We start from the raw sequence: 19395 nt of genomic DNA on the forward strand, positions 1-19395 counted from the left end.
GGAGATTCACCATCTTTACCCCTAGACAGCCTGCCCTTGACTTGCTGTGTCCCTTCCAAGCTTATTGAGAAACTAGTGCTTTTCCTCCTTCCTTGTTTCACTAATTTTTATACTCACTTATTTACCCTACTTTAAAAAAAATTTAAAGAATTTAGGCTAAGACATTCAATGTATATACATTTAAGAAGAAATTTAAGTTGAGACATACTGTAGTTACAAGTGTTCTAATTCAAGTCTATCAAAATGAAATAAGTCAGTAAAAAATCAAATCCAGTCTTATAAAGGACAATAACACAAAAACCAAGAGTTTCATATAGAACACAGATTAGCTGATATTTTCTTAGGTATTTTTGACCAATACTCCCTGTAGTTCTGAGTTCACAGTCTAATTTATGAGAATAAAGAAGATTGTTAAGCTTTTTCTTTGCCCCCATTTGCCCATAAGTCCCTACCAATTCCTCCAAGAAACTGTCACTAGGAACCATTTTTATGGGGGTGGGAAGGAGAGGGAGCAGGTGGAGGTTGTTGATTTTGCTTACCTGCTATTGTGAACTTCAAGACACTCTGATAGGTGGCTTTTAGTCAGTTCACCAACAGTGCCAGAGATAGAGGTCAAAGATGGTCAAATGTTTCTAACTTTGATTAGTATGTTTGTAGCATGGGTCTATCAAACTAAGGACCCTCTTTTCTTATTTTCTCTTTATAGTAGAAGTTTCTCTAAAAGATAAATTTATTTTTGAAATCTGCTCCATATTTTTTCATGACCTAGAACATCTACATTATCACTATATGAAGACCGATTTGCTGCATAAATAAAAAAAGCAAAGGAAGCTTTCTTCCCCTTTTTCAATTTTCCTTTTTGTCAGAGAAAGATCAATTTGATGAGCCACGTTGTGCAGAGCAATTTGTGCTTTGGGAAACTTTGTTATTGAAGCTACTGCGAGTATCTGTAGCAGTTATACACATACATCTGAAAAATAATGCAATAATTTTGCTTACCTGCTATTGTGAACTCCAAGACACTGATACGTGGCTTTTAGTCAGTTCACCAGCAGTGTCAGACACAGAGGTCAAAGATGGCCAGATGATTTTAACTTTGATTAGTATGTTTGTAGCAATTTATTTAATTACTTCAAACATGATTTATCTAATTACTTCCCTATTACTCATTTCCCAAGTCATGTGTATGCCATTGTGATGTTCTGCTTTGTTGGGTTTTATATTCATGAGTAATGGGTTTTTGAAACAAGGAAGGACTGAGACTAATAAAATAATCTTGAAAATGACTTTAAAAAGAGCCCTTAATTTGGATTGCAAATTTGTTAATGTTTTTTCAAAATAGTGAACTTAAGAATTTAAATTTTTAAAATATGTTGCTAATGGATTATTAGATTGACTTAAGAATTATCTGTGTTGCTTTATCTTATTAAAGAATATGTTGTTGCAGAAATATGCCTATTTTCATACAGGTTCAGTTCTAAAGGGCATATCAGCTATCCTTTTAAACTTCAAGTATGTGTTTCATCACAGAAAACACTATTTACACTCATTCATTTTGACTTACTATTACAGAGTTAACTCACTAGAAGTCTGACAGGCAAGGTTTTCTTTTCTTTTTAAGTTAGCTGCTTTATGGGGAATATGCCATAGGCCATTGATAGTCCTTTTACTAGGATGCTTTTCATAGTATCCAGACAAATCATGTAGAAGTACTTAACATTTTTGGAACTTTATATTTTCTTTATACAAGGTGCAGAAGTAAACTCCCACTGAGCTTTTCAAAATGCTTTGCTGATTTGCTGATTCTGAGGAGGCAAAGTGAATAAACAAGATACTGTTATCTTGTTTATTAATGTTGGGTAGATTAGGGGAAATTAAAGAGAAGGACTCCATAGTATCCTGAAGATTTCTGTTCAAGAGCCTAACAAAATGACAATTGAATTTATTCCTGCTGTTATAAATGTAGTATGTTCAAATTAAGAAATTTGAAGAATGTAGAAACAGTAAAAAGAAGAGGAAAATACAGTATCATCAGGCAGAGGTAATCATTACTAACATCTTATATATTTTGTATGTACATTCTTTAAAGAATTTGGTTTAGGTGTATTTTATAGTCATAAACATACTACATGTTTGTATTCCATTTAGTGTTAGATTTTTATTAAGTTATCACCCAAACATTTTTCTAAGTCCTTACAAATGCTTCATAACCATTCATTTTAATCTGTCTACTATGGCTACACCATGATTTATCTAATTACTTCCCTATTATTAGATATTTAGATCATTTTCTAATTTATACTACTATAGATATAAAGTATTTAATAGAGATTTTTGTTGAAATATAATACAGTTTATGTACTTATACATAAGTGTAAAGCATTTTGAAATTTTTACCAGTCAACATGTCACTGAAACTGTCTGTATCAGTGAATTATTTCTTAACTGAACACACCCATGTTACCACTACTAAATCAAGAGATAGAACTTTACCAAGTCCCCTAAATGCACTCCTGCATTGTGCCCTGCAATCATCATTCCCTTCCTCTTGTTCCAAGGTAACTAACTACTAACTTGACTCATAATATATCAATTTTGCTTTGAATGTCTTTAGTTTAAATAATTTCCTTTAAAATTTCCAGAAGTAAAGTATGAATATTTAAAAATATTAGTTAATATAATCAATAATTTTTATAAAAATATCAAATCATTTTTCCACCATATTATATACATAATGCAAAGGATTATTTTTTCCTGCATGTGGGAAGGAAGAAAGATCAGGCTCAATGTTAAAGAGACAACATTCTGGACAGGGAATAAGATCAATTGAGGCCATATTGCTTTGGAGAAATCTCAGCAATCTGCTTCCAACTTCTGTTACCCAGCTAGAAAATGCTTCTCTTTTTCTGGACATAGCTAATCATGGCACATTTAAAAAGATGAGCATGGTAAGCTATACTGGTTCTTAATGCTTCTGGACAAAAATAACATATGAATATCTACCCACATTCATGGCCAAAGAAAAGCACATGAGTTCAGTAGGTCATAGAGTCCATATATCCTCATACAAGGAGAGGTATTATAGGAAGAGAAACGGAAATATTTGGCAAACAATCATACTGTCCAAACAATCATACTATCCACTATATCTTTCATTGAGGAAGTTAGATTGTTTAGATTACTCATCTTTTTATAATAAGATTTTTATCTTATTATCGAAATACTTCCTGGTCTTGGGGAACCTGCATTTCTACATAGGGCTATACCTTCTGTAATCATTAATTGGGTGGTTACATACTGTTGAACTTTTAAGGGTTGAACTTTTGGGGGCACAAACAACTTTTCCAAGAAGAGGCCCAGAAACACATATTCATTAAGAGATAATGGGGAAATGCTATGTTTATTAAGCACTTCAGGTTAAAAAAAAATCTTCATTAGGAAACAAGGTTTTTCTTTGTTTTTTCTTTTTTAGTAGCTGAAAACTTATATGTTCTGCTTATGTGTGCAAGCAAATGTTCAGTAAATGGTTTCCTAGTTCATAGGCAATGATACTTGCAGGACAGTGGATGTCTTCTCCCTGGCACAGCAAAAGAGCTGGCTTGGTGCTTTCAGCTTTCACAAGACATTTGCTTCAGGTTATCAGGATTGACTTTTTGTTATGGTTAACACCATTTCCTATCATAAATTTGTGTTCTTCTTTATTGCATTCTTCTTGATTTTTTCCATAGCAGATATTTTGTGGTGTTGAGAACATTAGGCGTTGCTAATTTCATGTTCTCTTTGTCTTTATTAAAACATGAATACCTTCTATCAGGACCCTCTGCTGCTCAGTTACACAGTCTCACAGTCATGAGGGTAGCGTGCTTGTACTAGGTAAAATATAATACAGTTTATGTACTTATACATTGATTTAACATGATGTCTCTCTTTCATTTCCCAAAGGTCTCTTCTCTCTAGGGATGGTGAAGTTGGGAAAAGGTTCCTTTAACCCTTCTCCGGGATGAACCACCTGCCAGACATGGAGAATACACTCACTGGGAGCCAGAGCTCCCATGCTTCTCTGCGCGAAGTCCACTCCATCAACCCCACACAACTCATGGCCAGGATCGAGTCCTATGAAGGAAGGGAAAAGAAAGGCATATCCGATGTCAGGAGGACTTTCTGTTTGTTTGTCACCTTTGACCTCTTATTTGTAACATTACTGTGGATAATAGAGTTAAATGTAAGTTGATTTTTTTTCATGACTTTTGTAAGAACTGACTCCAGAAACAAAAATGTATTCTTCAAATAAACTTTTTATGTATCATTTAGTGAATTTCATCTTTTTCCAGATGATGCAGCATTGTTCTTCTCCATCAGATTGAGATCTTATTCTTTAGTATCATTGTTTGAAACAAATGAGTAAATTTAAAGTTCACTTTGGCTTTTTGAAATTTGAATTCCTAGTGTTTTGCTCAATAATAAGAGTTGACAAACTTTAGGCTGTGGGATAAATTCAGTTGGCATGTCTTAGCAAAGTTTTGTTGGAACACAGCTATGCCCATTTGTTTATATATGCCTATGGTTTGACTTTGTGTGTAAGTAGTTGGGTTAAGTAGTTAAGCCAGAGACCTTCTAGCCTAAGAGGCAAAAATAATTATTTCCTAGACCTTTTCATAATGAATTCACCAACTTCTCCTAAAAAATACACAAAATGCTTCTGAAATGTTTTAGCTATTACATCTACTTTTCTAGTGCCATTGCTGCAGATTTTGTATATTTTTTTTCAGAGATCACTTTTTCATATTATATCAAGTAAGTTTTCTTAGAGGCATTTGGACATATGCAATTATATTACCAAATAATTGCCTCCATCAGTGTTGCCTGTTACAAATGTAATGCATAATTTAAAGCATATAATTTAAGATTCTATAGTTGTTACAGTAATAAAAGTTAAAATAAACAAGAGAAATTCATTATAATTACATATTTTATTTAACCTGATGTGCCTACTTTCTCCCAAAGCTCTGGGTCAGGTGATTACATTTTTCCCCAACTAACAGTGGGTTCTTCCTGAAGGCTTCCCTCTCAGCAACACTCTTGCCTTCATCAACACAACTCATTGATTGCATTCATCAGCCACTCTTGCTTCTTTTTGCTCTCAGAATGTAACAACAGGCTCCTTTTTGTCTTGGGTCCTCTATACTAGTAGTTTCCTCTGTATGAGGAATAAATAAATTCCTTTATTCTTTTGTAGATTCTGATATCCTATCATTCTGAAGTCAGTTTAAATGTCACCATCATTCTGTCAGACTGTCCTGCTTCTGTTTTCTGTATAGCACTTATTTTCTTACTTGTCCTCTCTCCTGCCTTGCTAGGATGCACGCTAATGAAGACAGAGATATTGTTTTGTTTTCAGAAGTTTCTTTACTTGAAACAGTGAGTGTCTGGTACTCCATGGGTGCCCAGCAAATATTTAACAAATGGACAAAGATCATTGTGGTAGTGGTGTGTAGCTTGATTACATTAGTGGCAGGTTAGCACTATAAGAACACTAACTCAGGAGCTGTTGAAAGAATGCCATTTGAGGTTGTGTGAATAGGAGGGAAGAGCTCACCTGAGAAGCAGAAGACTTGCTGACAGTCTGATTTTATCCTCCCTAGTAACCAAAGATGACTCTCAACTTTTTAATGATGGACTTAGAAATTGTCCCTGTGCCAAAATGCTTGGGACCAGAAGTTTCAGATTTTGTATTTAAAATTTCTCAGTATTTTCTTATATATAATGAGATATCTTGGGGTTGAGACAAATTCTAAACACAAAATTTATTCATATGTATTTTATATACATCCTGAAGGTAATTTTGTACTGTTTTTCGAGGGCCTGCATTTGGGATGAGAGATCAAATGTGGAATTTTCCACTTGTGGTGAGAATGCCAGTGCTCAAAATGTTTCACGTTTTGTAGCATTTCAGATTTTATATCTTTGAATGAAGAATGGTCAGTTTGAACCAGAAAGAATTTGATTTGGTGTGCAACTATAGTCAGTCAATTTGACATACTTAGAGCTAGACAAAGATTGTGGAATAAGGATTTAGAATGTAAGTTTTTAGGTAATAAATCCTAAATATCTTATTGAAAAACACAAAGTCAGGGTCTTTTTTAAAGTGAGAAGATACCAGAGGAAAACTTTTTCTACTGGCAAAACCATGCTGACAGCTTTGATTCCTGCTGTCTTGGGAACAGAAGCAGAGTGAGGGGGTGGTCACAGTGGTAGAGAACCCTCTTTGCCATGGACTACTCAGAATAATTATTCTCTTAATATTCTGGATATTGGAATGTTTCCTTAGTTTGGAGAGACAAAGCAATGTAAATAGATGGTCGGTTGGTCTTTAGTGATTTTTCCTTGTGACCAGGCTTTCAGTTCTATTTATTTATAGAAATTTATAGCCAAGCAGGTACAAAATCAATTTGTACTAATTTTAGAAACCTAAAACTCCTTCAGGTATTTTAAGGTACAGAATAGTATTAATGGTTTGTTTTCACTTGGATAACAAATACAAATCCATGAAAAGGTAGTTAAGCTAAGACCACCCTTTCCTTGTGACATTTTAATTTGACAAATTAGGGAATCTTGCAAAGGTATTTCTTGTTCTTTCCCTCTTATCCAATTGCCTGGTCAATTGCACTTTGTTTTGTCCTTTCTCAGAGCATCTCTATTTGTTTGCCAGGACTTTGTTCAGAATTAGAAGCTTGAAGTTAATGTTTCATATCACATTCCTTCTGACTAGGCTGGTCCATGGGCTCTCACCATTAAGAGAGTCTGTCTGGTACTCTGTCCATGGCCTGTCATATGTCCCTTTACTTGATTTTCTTAAAAGAAAAAAATATATATGTATGTGTGTGTGTGTGTGTGTGTGTGTGTGTGTATGTATGTGTGTGTGTGTGTGTGTGTGTGTATATATATATATATATATCCATCCATATATGTGTGTGTGTATATATATACATATATATGTATGTGTGTATATATATATATATATATCCATATATATATATATATCCATAGTTTAATTTGTAAAATTTTAAACTTGATAATTTAAAATTCATTTTCATGGTAGAATTGGGGGGGGGGACAGAAAGTTTATCTTGTTGGGTTTGATTTTCACCATTTACTGTAACTGTCACGTGTTTCCAATTTTGTTATCCAAGTTATATATGTAAATTGATAAGAGTAGAGAATTTTATTTTTTATTTTTTATTTTTAGTTACACATGACACTAGAATCCACTTTGATATAATTGTATAAACATGGAATATATCTTATTTTAGTTAGGATCCAATTCTTGTGCATGTACATCATTATGGGATTCACTGTGGCGTTCCCATATATGCACATGGGAAAATTATGTCAGATTCTCCACTGTCTTTCCTTTTCCTATCCCCCGGCTTCCCTCCATTTCCCTTTGTCTAATCTATTGAAGTTCTGTTATTCCTCCCCCCATCCCCGACTTAATTGTGAGTTACCCTCCACATATCAGCAGAAACATTTGACCTTTAGTTTTGACTTATTTCACTTAGCATGAAGAGTTTAGAATTTTAAAATGCCAGGAGCAAAATAAAAAGATGAAAAAAATAAAGAGAATTTTTATACTTCTCTTATGTGTCTTGCTAATTGTCCTCATTTATGTTTGCTGTAAGATCATGGGAGCCTGAGCCTTCCAGAACCTAAAACTATTGGTCTTCAAGTGAAGAAGGCTTGAATAAATGTGCCTTCTTTAAAAGCATGTATGTATATATATGCTTGAAGACTTTATTTTAAAAGAGAAAATATGATTTTGAATATTTTAGTATTTAAAATATGAATTGCAAAGTCATTGCTCCTTAGTATACATTTATATCTTTTGCATGAATGAACTGTGAAGAAGTGGGAAGTGCTGTTGTTCAGCCTTTTAAAATTATGAGGCTTCTTTTCTTCCAAACATTTCTGGGTTCAAGACTGGTAGGAAAGTATATGGGAAACCTCACTCTTGTTTCATTTTCTCAAGTAAATCACTCCTTGTTTTTGCTTTTTACTCTTTTTCCTAGGTGAACGGAGGCATTGAGAACACGTTAGAGAAGGAGGTGGTGCAATATGACTACTACTCATCTTATTTTGATATATTTGTGAGTATTTTCTTTTGTAACTCCTTACAAATAGAATGACAACAAAAGACAATTTTTCTTAAATAGGCCTAAAATTTGATGCCATTTTTTTCTACCTTGCATGTAAACTGTATTCCTTTTCTCTGAATTACTCACTAAGGAAGTGTCTAATCATTGCAAGGAAAGAAAAGAAGAGTGACAGATAAAGAGAGGGCAGAAGGAATCATTCCCATGTTCTAGATGAGAGCACACAGCTCAAGTAGAACCTTTTGACATGTCCTAGCCACTGAAAGGCAAATTCACCTGCTTTCATGATAGCCTGATAAAAATGCTATTTCTTTTCTAGATTGTTCCTTTTTGTTAAGGAGAAATTAATCTGACATCTTACTTCGGTTACTTTACTTGAGGATCTGGGGTAGGCAGTCCCACATGCTGGCCTAGGAGTCAGCGCCCATTGGGGGCAATCTGCAATTGCACTAGAATGGTGTATTTAAAATATGTATTTTAAAATATATTTTATTATATGTATTTTAAATTACTTGTATTCTTTACCTTTGTTTTTTGGTCCAGCTTTTGGCAGTTTTTCGATTTAAAGTGCTGATACTCGCATATGCTGTATGCAGACTGCGCCATTGGTGGGCAATAGCGGTGAGTGTGCCATGATGAGCTGGTCATCTCCTCTGGGGTTCTGACCAGGGCCTGTGCACAACAAGCCCGAGTTGGGAGAAGAGATGTGGTTTTAACCAGACAGAATTTCACTAGCAAATTTCACTAATTCTTCCTGAGTCCCTTTCCTCCCTGGCTTTATTAGGTTTAATTCTCCAGGTCTTCTTTCTAATGTTAAAGAGTAATCAGGTTCATTTCTAAGATGCTGAGTCAAATGAGGACTCTGGAGGTCCAAGAATGATGATTAGCCAAACATCCATCTACCCTGTGTTTCATGTTGCTGAAGAGATAAAAACAGGATCCTCTGTCCCAGAAATATTTAGAAAATTCTTTTGTTAAAACTGCCTAGGTTTTTAAAGATTTTATCTCTGTTTATTTTGATAATCACTTTCCCCCTCCTTTACCCACTTCCCCCATTCTGGAAGAAGAAGCTTCTAAGCTCATTCCTGTTCCCCCTAGCTTCATGAGGATAGTGATATTTTTACTTATCTCTTTCCTAGCTTTTAGCACAAAGCTTGGACACATGGTATTCATCATCAGTAAACATTAAGGGATTAAAAGAATTAGAAGCATTTCTGCCTGGATGTTTTTTGCCATTTCCACAGATGTTCAGAATACATTGGGGGTGAGGGGCAAGAGAATGTTGAATCTTCGAAGCTGGAGAGAACTGCATAGGAATATCCCCAAACCCTGCTGTTTGAGGGCTCTGGCTTGTCCTCGTGGGAATAGGAGCTGTGCTGCCTTCTGCAGACTAAGTACCAGGGCCATATCTGCCTGGGTCATTTCCTCTTAACATTCCCATCGTCACATGATGGAGGTCAGAACCTACATTAATACAGAAGCTCTCATTTGAGGGATGTAGTGGACAGTCTAGGCACACTTGATTCCCAAATACTCTAGCTCATATCACACTACCTTGTGATGATCGCATATTCCAATTTTCTTTAACAGCCCCATGGAAACGTTCTATTCCAGAGTTTCCATGATGGAGAATACTGTGCCAGACCATTTGTCTTAGTATTTATTTTAGAAAAGTGATTGACGTGCAGACATGTAATGATAAAGCATCTTTAACAGATACTTTCAAATGATCTTTTAAGAATAGATTTGATTTAGGAAATCCATTTTACTGTTTCTGATTCATGTTTAAAACATTTACAGAGAGAGTCCTAAAAGGAGGAGAAGTCAGCTGGTACCTAAAGAACACTTAGTGCCAGCCTGTAAAGTAAACCAGCATTAGGGCGTGAAATGTCTCCTCTCCCAGACAGCTCACTCTGGGGTATGTGTATGTGTGTGTGCACGCCCGCGCCTGCAAGCAACTTGTTAACACTTACTAAGCAAGATCCTTGATATTCCCTGGCCTCCATTCTGTCATACTGCTGTTAGCATTGACTGTGGTCAGGTTTCATCATGCTAAAAATATTAATTGGAAGTGAAAGTGACAAGGCTCTGGTATGGTAGAATTGCTCTAGGCTTCATAACCTCTATGGAAAGCCTTGTCTGTACATTTTCACAAATTTGTTGTATGTGACTGAATATTGTAACTTCTGATAGATAAAGTGTAGTTTTCTAACACATCAATCTGCTAAAACTTGGGAGAAGAAATACCATAAGCAGCCAATTGGCAATTATGTGCCACATCTAAGCCCATTTGGCCCTGGTCTGTGTGTAGGGGACTGATATAGAGTAATATGGGAAGGAATCAGGCCAAGAATAGGTGTTGCCTGCTCTTGGCTTAAATGGGTCTCTGATATGAGGGAGGTGCCTTCACAATGAGAAATGTCTAATTTGAGCACTGCTACATTGTGTCTTTCAGTTAACAACAGCAGTGACCAGTGCCTTTTTACTAGCGAAAGTGATCCTTTCAAAGGTATGGCCTCCCCCTTTTCCTGTACCATTGTCCTCTGCACTGATGAAGCCTCATTTCCCAGTGTGAGCTGATAGTGACTGCCTCCCTTCTCCTGGTCACACCTGTTCTTCCAGCTTTTCTCCCAAGGGGCGTTTGGCTATGTGCTGCCCATCATTTCATTCATCCTCGCCTGGATTGAGACATGGTTCCTGGATTTCAAAGTGTTACCTCAAGAAGCAGAAGAAGAAAACAGTAAGTTTCTGTGAAAGTCAGCCTCCAGAGTCTACTAGTTCACTACCAAGTAGCAAGGAAGAGATGTGGCTTCTGGATGTGAGGGGAACCTCAAGGGGGTAGAGTGAGTGAGTCAGTCACAGCATCTCTATTCTTCATTGGCAATAGCAAAATGTAGAGAAGGGTTGGGTAGGTGAGTGGATGGCAACAGGAAGTGATTCTTCTTTCTGGCTGTCAGGCCAGGCTTCCCCAAGAGAAAATATGGACACTGGCTAAAAAGTCGTTCAAGAAACAGCTACTTTGCGTATGGTTTCATTTTGGAAAATCTCATTAACAAAATCTCAAAAAAATTGGTACCACCTCATTCTGCTTGGGAGGTTGACCTTTTCTCATTGTTGATAATCATCATACAACACTAAACATTTTGTGCATATAAATGGAACTATCCTGTTTAGGGGTAGAAATTTTTAAACAATTTTAAGTGAACGAATCAGCAATTTTCAACAAAGTCTGTGGTTCTCTAACGTGTCATATTGATATGTATACAGTAGGTGGTGGCCTACTATGGGTTGGATATAATTAATATAATGAAGGCTTAGAGCTGGGACCATAATGATGCAGGTGAAGTTGAGAGGGGAAAAACTACAGTCCCATAGCCCGAGCAGTGCTCAGCCCTCTCACATGACAGCTAGCATGGTGTACTCCTGAGCCCTGCTGAAACTGTTGTTATCCCATTGCTTGGTTTTCAGTGTACCAGGATGTTGAGTAGGAAGGACAGATGAACTGTTGAGCTGTACAGTTAATTATTGGGCTGGGATCTTTTTCACATGGTGCCTTAGTGGAGGCTCATGTGTCCTGCCTACCCCTCTCTGAGTTGAAATAGCCAAGATCAATTTAGACTCCCTTGCAGTTTCCAGATCTCCTACCTCCTTGAACTTATCCATCATCTGGCTCAACATGCTGTGCCTCATAGAGAAAAAAATCTTGTATCTTACAGAGTCTTAGTCATAATTATAGTTTCAAAAATGACAGGATGAACAATAGCTTTGCACAGTTTGATTTTGGGAAATCTCTTCAGTAGGAAAAAAACCTATAAGAAAAGAGTTATAGTTCAAGAGTAGATTTTAAAAAAATATAAATCAGTGGTCCAAGATGTATTTTCTATCCTGTGCCCCCTTTTCCTTTATGAAAGCATCGTGTGGAGAAAAAATAGGTAAAGCTAAAGAATGTATGGAAGTTTATTTTAATTGTATATAAACATCATATTGAACTTAATTGAATCGTGAACTTTTAATATGACTAAAGTTTGGACTGAACCAATTCCACAGTGTCCAATAAAGCTGAACATAGAATTATTAGATTTTGAAAACAACATTTGCTTCTATTGTCAGTAGCAGAGAGGACACATGTACCTGGCATCTGCTGTCTGGGTGCTTCCTCCCACTGTCTCCTAACATTTGCTCAGTCCTCAGCCAAAGTAGTCAATTGTTAATGTTCTTCATCATGTGTTAGTGTTCTGGAGTTTCATTGTCTTCCCCTTGCTTTTTAATGTCCTTCTTTTGTTTGCAGATCTTTTTTTGCATAGGTGTTTCTTAATCAACTTTACTTCTTTTTACATACTTATAAAAGGCCAGCTCTATATTATGCTTGATACCTGGCATTTCTCTAAACACATGCAGATGGTGTACCATTTGTACAGACTGACTGGGTTTTGATTTCACTTTGTAGTTGTTTTGATTTTGGGGAATAAGGGATTAATAAGGGAAAGATGCTCTAAATATTGAGTTGAAGGAGTAACATGAAACAGTTTTTTTGAACTACTTTATTTTCTATTTTTATAGTATTGGTTCATAGTTTATTAATGAAAGCTTTATTTTTTGTTGAAAGATTTTGAGAATATCTCTTTTTACCATTTATAATATTTAATTTTTGCCAAGAACCTACCAGGAATGTGATACATTCACAGATCTCAATTTCTTTTTTTCCAGGACTCCTGATAGTTCAGGATGCATCAGAGAGGGCAGCCCTCATACCTGCTGGTCTTTCTGATGGTCAGTTTTATTCCCCTCCTGAATCTGAAGCAGGTAAAAATTTGATTACCATTTTTGTTTTTATCTATCAATTAAAAGCTCTTCCCTCCAACCCTCTCACCACCCTTTCTGTTTCTCAATATAGTTAGCAAACATTTAGCACACCAGGATATATAAGACCTGACCTTACATGTTACCAGTGGTGAGACAAAGAGATCTAAAAATGAATGCCCTGGAGGGACACAAACACTGTGACTTGCTATCTCCATCTCAGAAGACAAGTAGACTAGGGAAGGTTCTTGAACTCTCTTTCATTGCCTTTCATCCTTAAGTCAACCTTCCTGTGTAATTGCCCATGGCCGAGAATTGCAGCTCGTTCCACCAGATATCCAAGTCAAAAACTGAGCCTTGAGTACTCCCTACTTTCTTCTGGCTGATATCTTCTTGTTCATAAGGATGTGTGATCCTTTTTTTTTTTTCCCTGCCTCTGTCATCTTATTTCTGTCATAACACTCCCTGGCAGCTCCAACCCCAGTTCAGCGTTCCTTACTTCAACTTCCGTCACAGCTTCTCTCTCCATACCTCCCTTTCCCCCTCACTAACTAACTACCACTGTTCTCAAAACAGTGGCTATCAAAAACCAAAAAACATCCTGACTAAATGTGGAAAGGTCTTAAACAGATATTTCTCTATGAAGATAAATAGATGGCTAGTCAGCACATGAAAAGATGCTCAATACCACTAATCACTAGAAAAATGAAAATCAAAACCATAATGAGATACTATACCTTGTAGGATGACTGTTAATATATATTAGAAAAGAAGTATTGGTGTGGAAATAAAGAAATTGGAACTCTTATGCACTGCATTTGAGAATGTAAAATGGTATATATAGTTTCTACAGGAGGCAAGATGATATTTCCTCAAAAAATTGAACATAGAATTAGTTCAACTGTTATACTTCTAGATCTATATCCAGAAGAAATGAAAGCAGGAACACAATCATGTATTTGTCTTCCTATTTACAGAGTAGCATTATTTATTATTCATAGTAACCAAAGGTAGAAACAACTCGAACGGCCACCAGCAGATAAATGAATAAACAAAATATGATGTATACATCCAATGAAATATTGCTCAGTCATAAAAAGGAAAAAAAATTCTGACACATGCTCTAACATATATGAACCTTGAACATATTATCCTAAATAAAGTAAGTGAGGCACATAAGGACAACTAGCACATAAAGAATTTAATGAAGTACCTGGAGTAGTCAAGTTCACAGAAACAAAGAACAGTGGTTCCCAGGGACTAAGAACTTTGGGATGCATGGTAGTAATGATTGCACAACAAGGTGGACGTATTTAAAGCAAGGAGTGGTGCACTTACAAAGAGCTAAAATGTCAAATTTTATTTTAATTGTATTTTGCCACAATTAAAAATATTTTCAAAGTTACTAATACTCTATAGGTGCTTAGTGCTGTTCTCAGGTCTTTAGAACTGAAATTCACTCATTTTCTCCTCTTAACCATACTAAGATATAAGACTTGATTATTTCCAACGTGGAGATAAGAAAATTGAGGCACAGAGAATGGAAGCAGTTGCTCAGCATCACACAAATAAGGCTCCACTGCTAGGGTTTATGGTCATAACTGCTAAAGTCTGCAGCCTTTTGGTATTTGTGAAAATGCAAAATTGATCCTGTCAGTCGCCTGTCCAAAAGCCTTCAGTGGCATAAAGGATTCATAATTGAATAGTCTCGGAGTCTGGAAGAAAGCACCTCTGTTCCCACTCTTACTCAGTTGTCCAACTTCTTATCTCCTTTACTGCCTTCTTGTGTTTGTAGCTTTTCTGAAAATGCTGTGTTGCATCTTCTCTTGATATTCTCCATATCATGTCTCCACCACATATTCCAAAGACCTCTGCACAACGTTTTCTACCCATCCCATCACTCCTGGAAGTCTTGGTCAGGTGGCCTTTGCCTGGTCTTTGGTACCTCTATTCTAGCCCTGTCATCTTGTGCTGCCTGCACTATCTTCATCTGTGACCTGGTTTGTTTCTACCATGGGACGTAAGCTTGATTTAGAGTCTACTTATTATATGTCCAACATCCAACACGAGGAGTGTTTTACACACTATAATAAAACAGACTCCTGGTAGAAAGAGCTGTGTGAATGATGGTAAACTATTGGTATGTGATCTACAAGTAGTATAAAATACAAAACTATAAATCCACAAGAGATACAGATGTGGATTAGCAGAAAATCTGTTTCTGAGACAATAGTAATTAAAATTAAGTATTAATGTTTTTACTACCAAATTATAAGTGCTGTTTCTTTCTAATACTTTATGTCATAGGATTAATACTTTAAAAAAAAGAGGTGGGGCAGTTCATAATGTATTTCATGCCATTCTACTTTTTCTAAGACTATTCCAACTTGTTAGCTAATTCTTTTTCTAAGACTAATGCGGTTTCCCAGTTCTACTGTTTTTTCTTATACATGAGGAATTTCACCTCAGGCATTCCCTCCCCATCAAGCTTTGCACTGGTAGATCCCATGGCTTCTGCCTGTGACATTTGCCACCACCTAGTGGTCCTCTGGGGCATTACTGTTTCACTGAATCATAAATCTGCACAAGAACCAAAACATTTTCATAGTATTCCACTAGGTGGCTGCTTTGTTTAGACAAAAGGCAGATTAGTAGTGATGGGTGAAGAGAAGTGCCCCTAAGGCCTTGCTATATTTTTTTTTTTTTTTTTTTTTTGCATTGCCTGTTCAATTCAGGAAAGAATTAGAAGTGAAAATTATTATTTGAGGTAATGTGCCTAAAGAAAGAACACTCTATTCTTATTATGCCTGTAGCTAAAAAAAAAAATCAGTCTTTTAGTAGCTGATTTTTTACTAGACATGGGGGCATCTGAAAGGTTTGGCTTCCTTTCTTGTCTTTTTTTTTTTTAATCCAGCATCTAATGCAGTACCTGGCACATAGATTTATAAGTGTTGAAGGGTTAGATAAAAATAAGAGAGAAATTGAGGCATCACACATAAAAGTGTCAGCATTTTTCTTGTCACTGATCAACTTGAATTTTAGACCTGTAAATTAGGATACTAGCACATTTTAGAAGATGTACACTTAAGGGCTAGAAAAGTAATTTGTGTGCAGGCTTGCTAACCACGTCCTAAAACCCGCGAATTAAATGGAAAGAACAAGGAAACAAAGCCCTCTTTGGATGACTAGAAGCTGTCATCTGTGGTCAGAGAGCTAGAATGAACCAAGCATGATGCTAAGGACAGAATAATTCACCTCTTGACCAATTTAAAATGTGGAGTAGCTCAATTACATGATGTCATCTGTTCTAAACAGGTTTAGATAAAGGCATTAAAATACCAGTTTAATACCAACCAAGAATGACTATCCATTCTAAATTGCCTCGCCTTTCCTGTCTCCTTGTGTGATTATTAGAATCCCTTTCATTTCTCAGAAGTGTTCTTATTCAGATGATCAATCCCATGATTACATTATGTATAGTGAACAGATTTAAAACACAATTCTTTCCTACCTTTGAATTAAAATTTTGAAATTTTAAAATATTGAAAACTCATTGTGATGAATATCCCAAAACATTGAATTTTAAGAAACTATGGAGGTATAATTTTCATACTATAAAATCCATTGTTTGTGAATGTATAATTGCATGATTTTTAGCAAATGTATAGTTTTTTCATCAGCATCACAAGATAATTTTAGAAAATTTTATCATTAGAAAAGCTTCTTTCATGTTCATTAACCCCTGCCTTTGTATCTCATTCTGAGTAACACAGATCTGCTTTCTGTCTTGACAGATTTATATTTTCGGGGCAGTTCATATAACTGGTCATACTACATGTAGTTTTTGCATTCTCCTCCTTTTGCTTAGTGTAAAGTTTTTGAGGACCAGTTATGTTGTAGAACATATCAGTAGTTCTCTTTTATGGCTGAATACTGTTCCATGGTGTATCTGTACAACATTTTTGCTTACTTTCCAGCTAATGGATGTCTAGGTTATTTCCAGTTTGGAGCTGTTATGAGTAACTCAGCTATGAACATTCACATATATGTGTTTGTGGAGACATTTATTGTTATTTTTCTTGAATGGATTTCTAAGGATTTGCTGCCTCATATGATAAATTTAACTTTTTAAGAAATTGCTGAACTATTCTTACATGGTTGCACTATTATACATTCTTTCCAGCAACATATATGGATTTCAGTTTCTCCATATCATCACTAACACTTTGGTATCCTCTGTCTTTTTTATTGTAGCCAGTCTAACAGAGGTAAAGTAGTTCCCATGTGGTTAAGCTTAATGTCCCTAATGACAAGAGATCTTTTCCATTATATATTAATCATGTATCTTCTTTGGAGAAATCTGTATTTCAAGATTTTTTGACTTATTTTCTTACTATTAAGCTGTATCTACATTGTAGATAAAAGTTCTTTATCAAATATATATGATTTGCAAATGTTTGTCTCCTGTTTGTCTTTTCACATTTTCATATGGTATTTTGAAGCACAAGTTTTTAATATTTTTTTTATTAGTTGTCCAAGACAATACAATGATCTTGACATATCATACATTTGATTCAAATAGGGTATGAATTCTCATTCCACGTGTACAGATTGCAGGATCACGTTGGTTATACACCCATGTATATACATACAGCAATCCTAGTATCAGTTGTATTCTGCTGCCCTCCTTATCCCACCCCCTCCCCTCCCATCCTATTGTCTACCCATTCTACTGTGACACTTATCTCTCTCTCTCTCTCTCTCTCTCTCTCTCTCTCTCTCTCTCTCTCTCTCTTTTCCCTTACCTTCCAATGGATACTATATTTGAGACCTCAAATGTAGTGAAGATTTTTCTCTTGTGTTTCCGTCTAGAAGATTTTGTAGTGTGTCTTCTTTTAATTAAAGTTATGATACATTTTGAATTAATTTTCATATATTTAGGCACATTTGTCAAAAATCTGTTGGTTATAAATGTGCCAAGTCAATTTTTTTTATTTCCTTGAATCTTCTTGGCTTCTTTTTCTACCTTTTAAAGTAGATTATTTTTTGATTGACTTGAAAACTTTCTTTTCTTATATAGTCAATTAAAGCCATACATTTTTCCTGTATACATTGCTTTATTGGTATCTCATAAACTTTGACATACCATATGTTCATTTTCATGTATTCCTTGGTTTTCAGCAAGTTTAGAGTGATATTTTTGTGGATCTCTGTATATGTCCTGATTCCTGAACCTTTAGCTTATTAAATGTATAGATTACTATGTCTCAGAAATGTAGGAAATTTTTGCCATTATCTTTAAATATTTTCTAGATTTTTTTTCTTTTTTCTTCTTCTGGAACTCCCCAATGCCCATTTATTGGTATGCTTGATGTTATTTCAAAGGTCTCTAAACTGTATTTAATTTTTCTTCAGTCTTTTGCTTTCTCTGTCTCAGAATGGATCATTTCTGCCAGCCCTGTCTTCATGTATACCAGTTCCTCTGCTGTCTTGAATATTTTCTTGATTCACAAATATATTATTGCACTTAATGTTTTTTTTCACTTCAGAGTTTTTATAAATAATAATGGGATTCATTACACCATATTTATACATGCAAGCAGCATAATTTGATCATTCTTATTCCCCTGTACCTTCTCTTTCCCTTGCCACTGCCCCTGAACCACTTGCTCTACTAATTCTTCTGTTTATTATTATTATTTCAATTAGTATATTATAATTACACATAAAAGCTATATTTATTGTAATATATTTGTACATAGACATAGCATAGTTTTATAGATGTTTTTCCCCCAATACCTCCCCATTCCCTCTCCCCTCTCCCCATTTAAATCCCCCTCCTCTACTTTGTTGGTCTACTTCTGTTAGTTATTTAAATTGATTCTCTATTGTTCTTTGAACATATTTGTTAATATTGCTTTGATTTTTTTTTTTTTTGCTAAGTACAGTATTTGGAGACACTCAGAGATGGTTTGCTTTGGTGTTTTTGTATTTTTTTTAGAATGTTCATACTTGCCTAATCCTCTACATGTCTTATATTTTCTATTGAAAAGTAATTTGTCGAAAATATATTGTAGCAACTCAGGATTCTCATTTTTCTCCCAAAAGGTTGTTGTTGCTATTTGTTCATTTGCTTAGTAAATTATTCATGAAATTGTATTCCCTGGGCAATGTGGTTACATCTATCTTTTCTCATTTTTTTTTTAAATTTACTTCCTTTTTTTTTTAAGTCTTGGTTTGTTTTTAAAACCAAGCTTCCTATGGGTTCCCTGTGTCTACAGAGTACCTGGCTGGATTAAGTACCTGTCTCAAGTACCTGAATTAATGCTTCCATCCTGCCAGAAGAAAATACACATGGTTTGAGTGTCACATTCAAAGTTCAGGCCATTTTCAGATCTTGCATAGGTTTTTGTTTTTGCTGAGACTTTGTGTGTTCTCTGAGGAT

General features: G+C 35.4%; 1 protein-coding gene across 3 annotated transcripts in view; it reads left to right on the forward strand.

The window, feature by feature from the left end:
* Stard3nl (STARD3 N-terminal like) overlaps positions 1-19395 on the forward strand; it is a 47153-nt gene that overhangs the window by 24068 nt on the left and 3690 nt on the right. The window contains exons 2-7 of one of the 3 annotated variants that reach the window (XM_026387628.2): positions 3943-4222; positions 8067-8144; positions 8694-8771; positions 10606-10659; positions 10773-10890; positions 12858-12953. In XM_026387628.2, coding sequence (XP_026243413.1) covers positions 4001-4222; positions 8067-8144; positions 8694-8771; positions 10606-10659; positions 10773-10890; positions 12858-12953 — 646 coding nt within the window. In that variant the 5' untranslated portion in view covers positions 3943-4000. The remainder of the gene's footprint in view (positions 1-3942; positions 4223-8066; positions 8145-8693; positions 8772-10605; positions 10660-10772; positions 10891-12857; positions 12954-19395) is intronic. The other 2 variants (XM_077796783.1, XM_026387630.2) reach the window with 2 other exon arrangements.

The sequence above is a fragment of the Urocitellus parryii genome, chromosome 3 (assembly GCF_045843805.1).
Source record: "Urocitellus parryii isolate mUroPar1 chromosome 3, mUroPar1.hap1, whole genome shotgun sequence".
Lineage (NCBI taxonomy): Eukaryota > Metazoa > Chordata > Mammalia > Rodentia > Sciuridae > Urocitellus > Urocitellus parryii.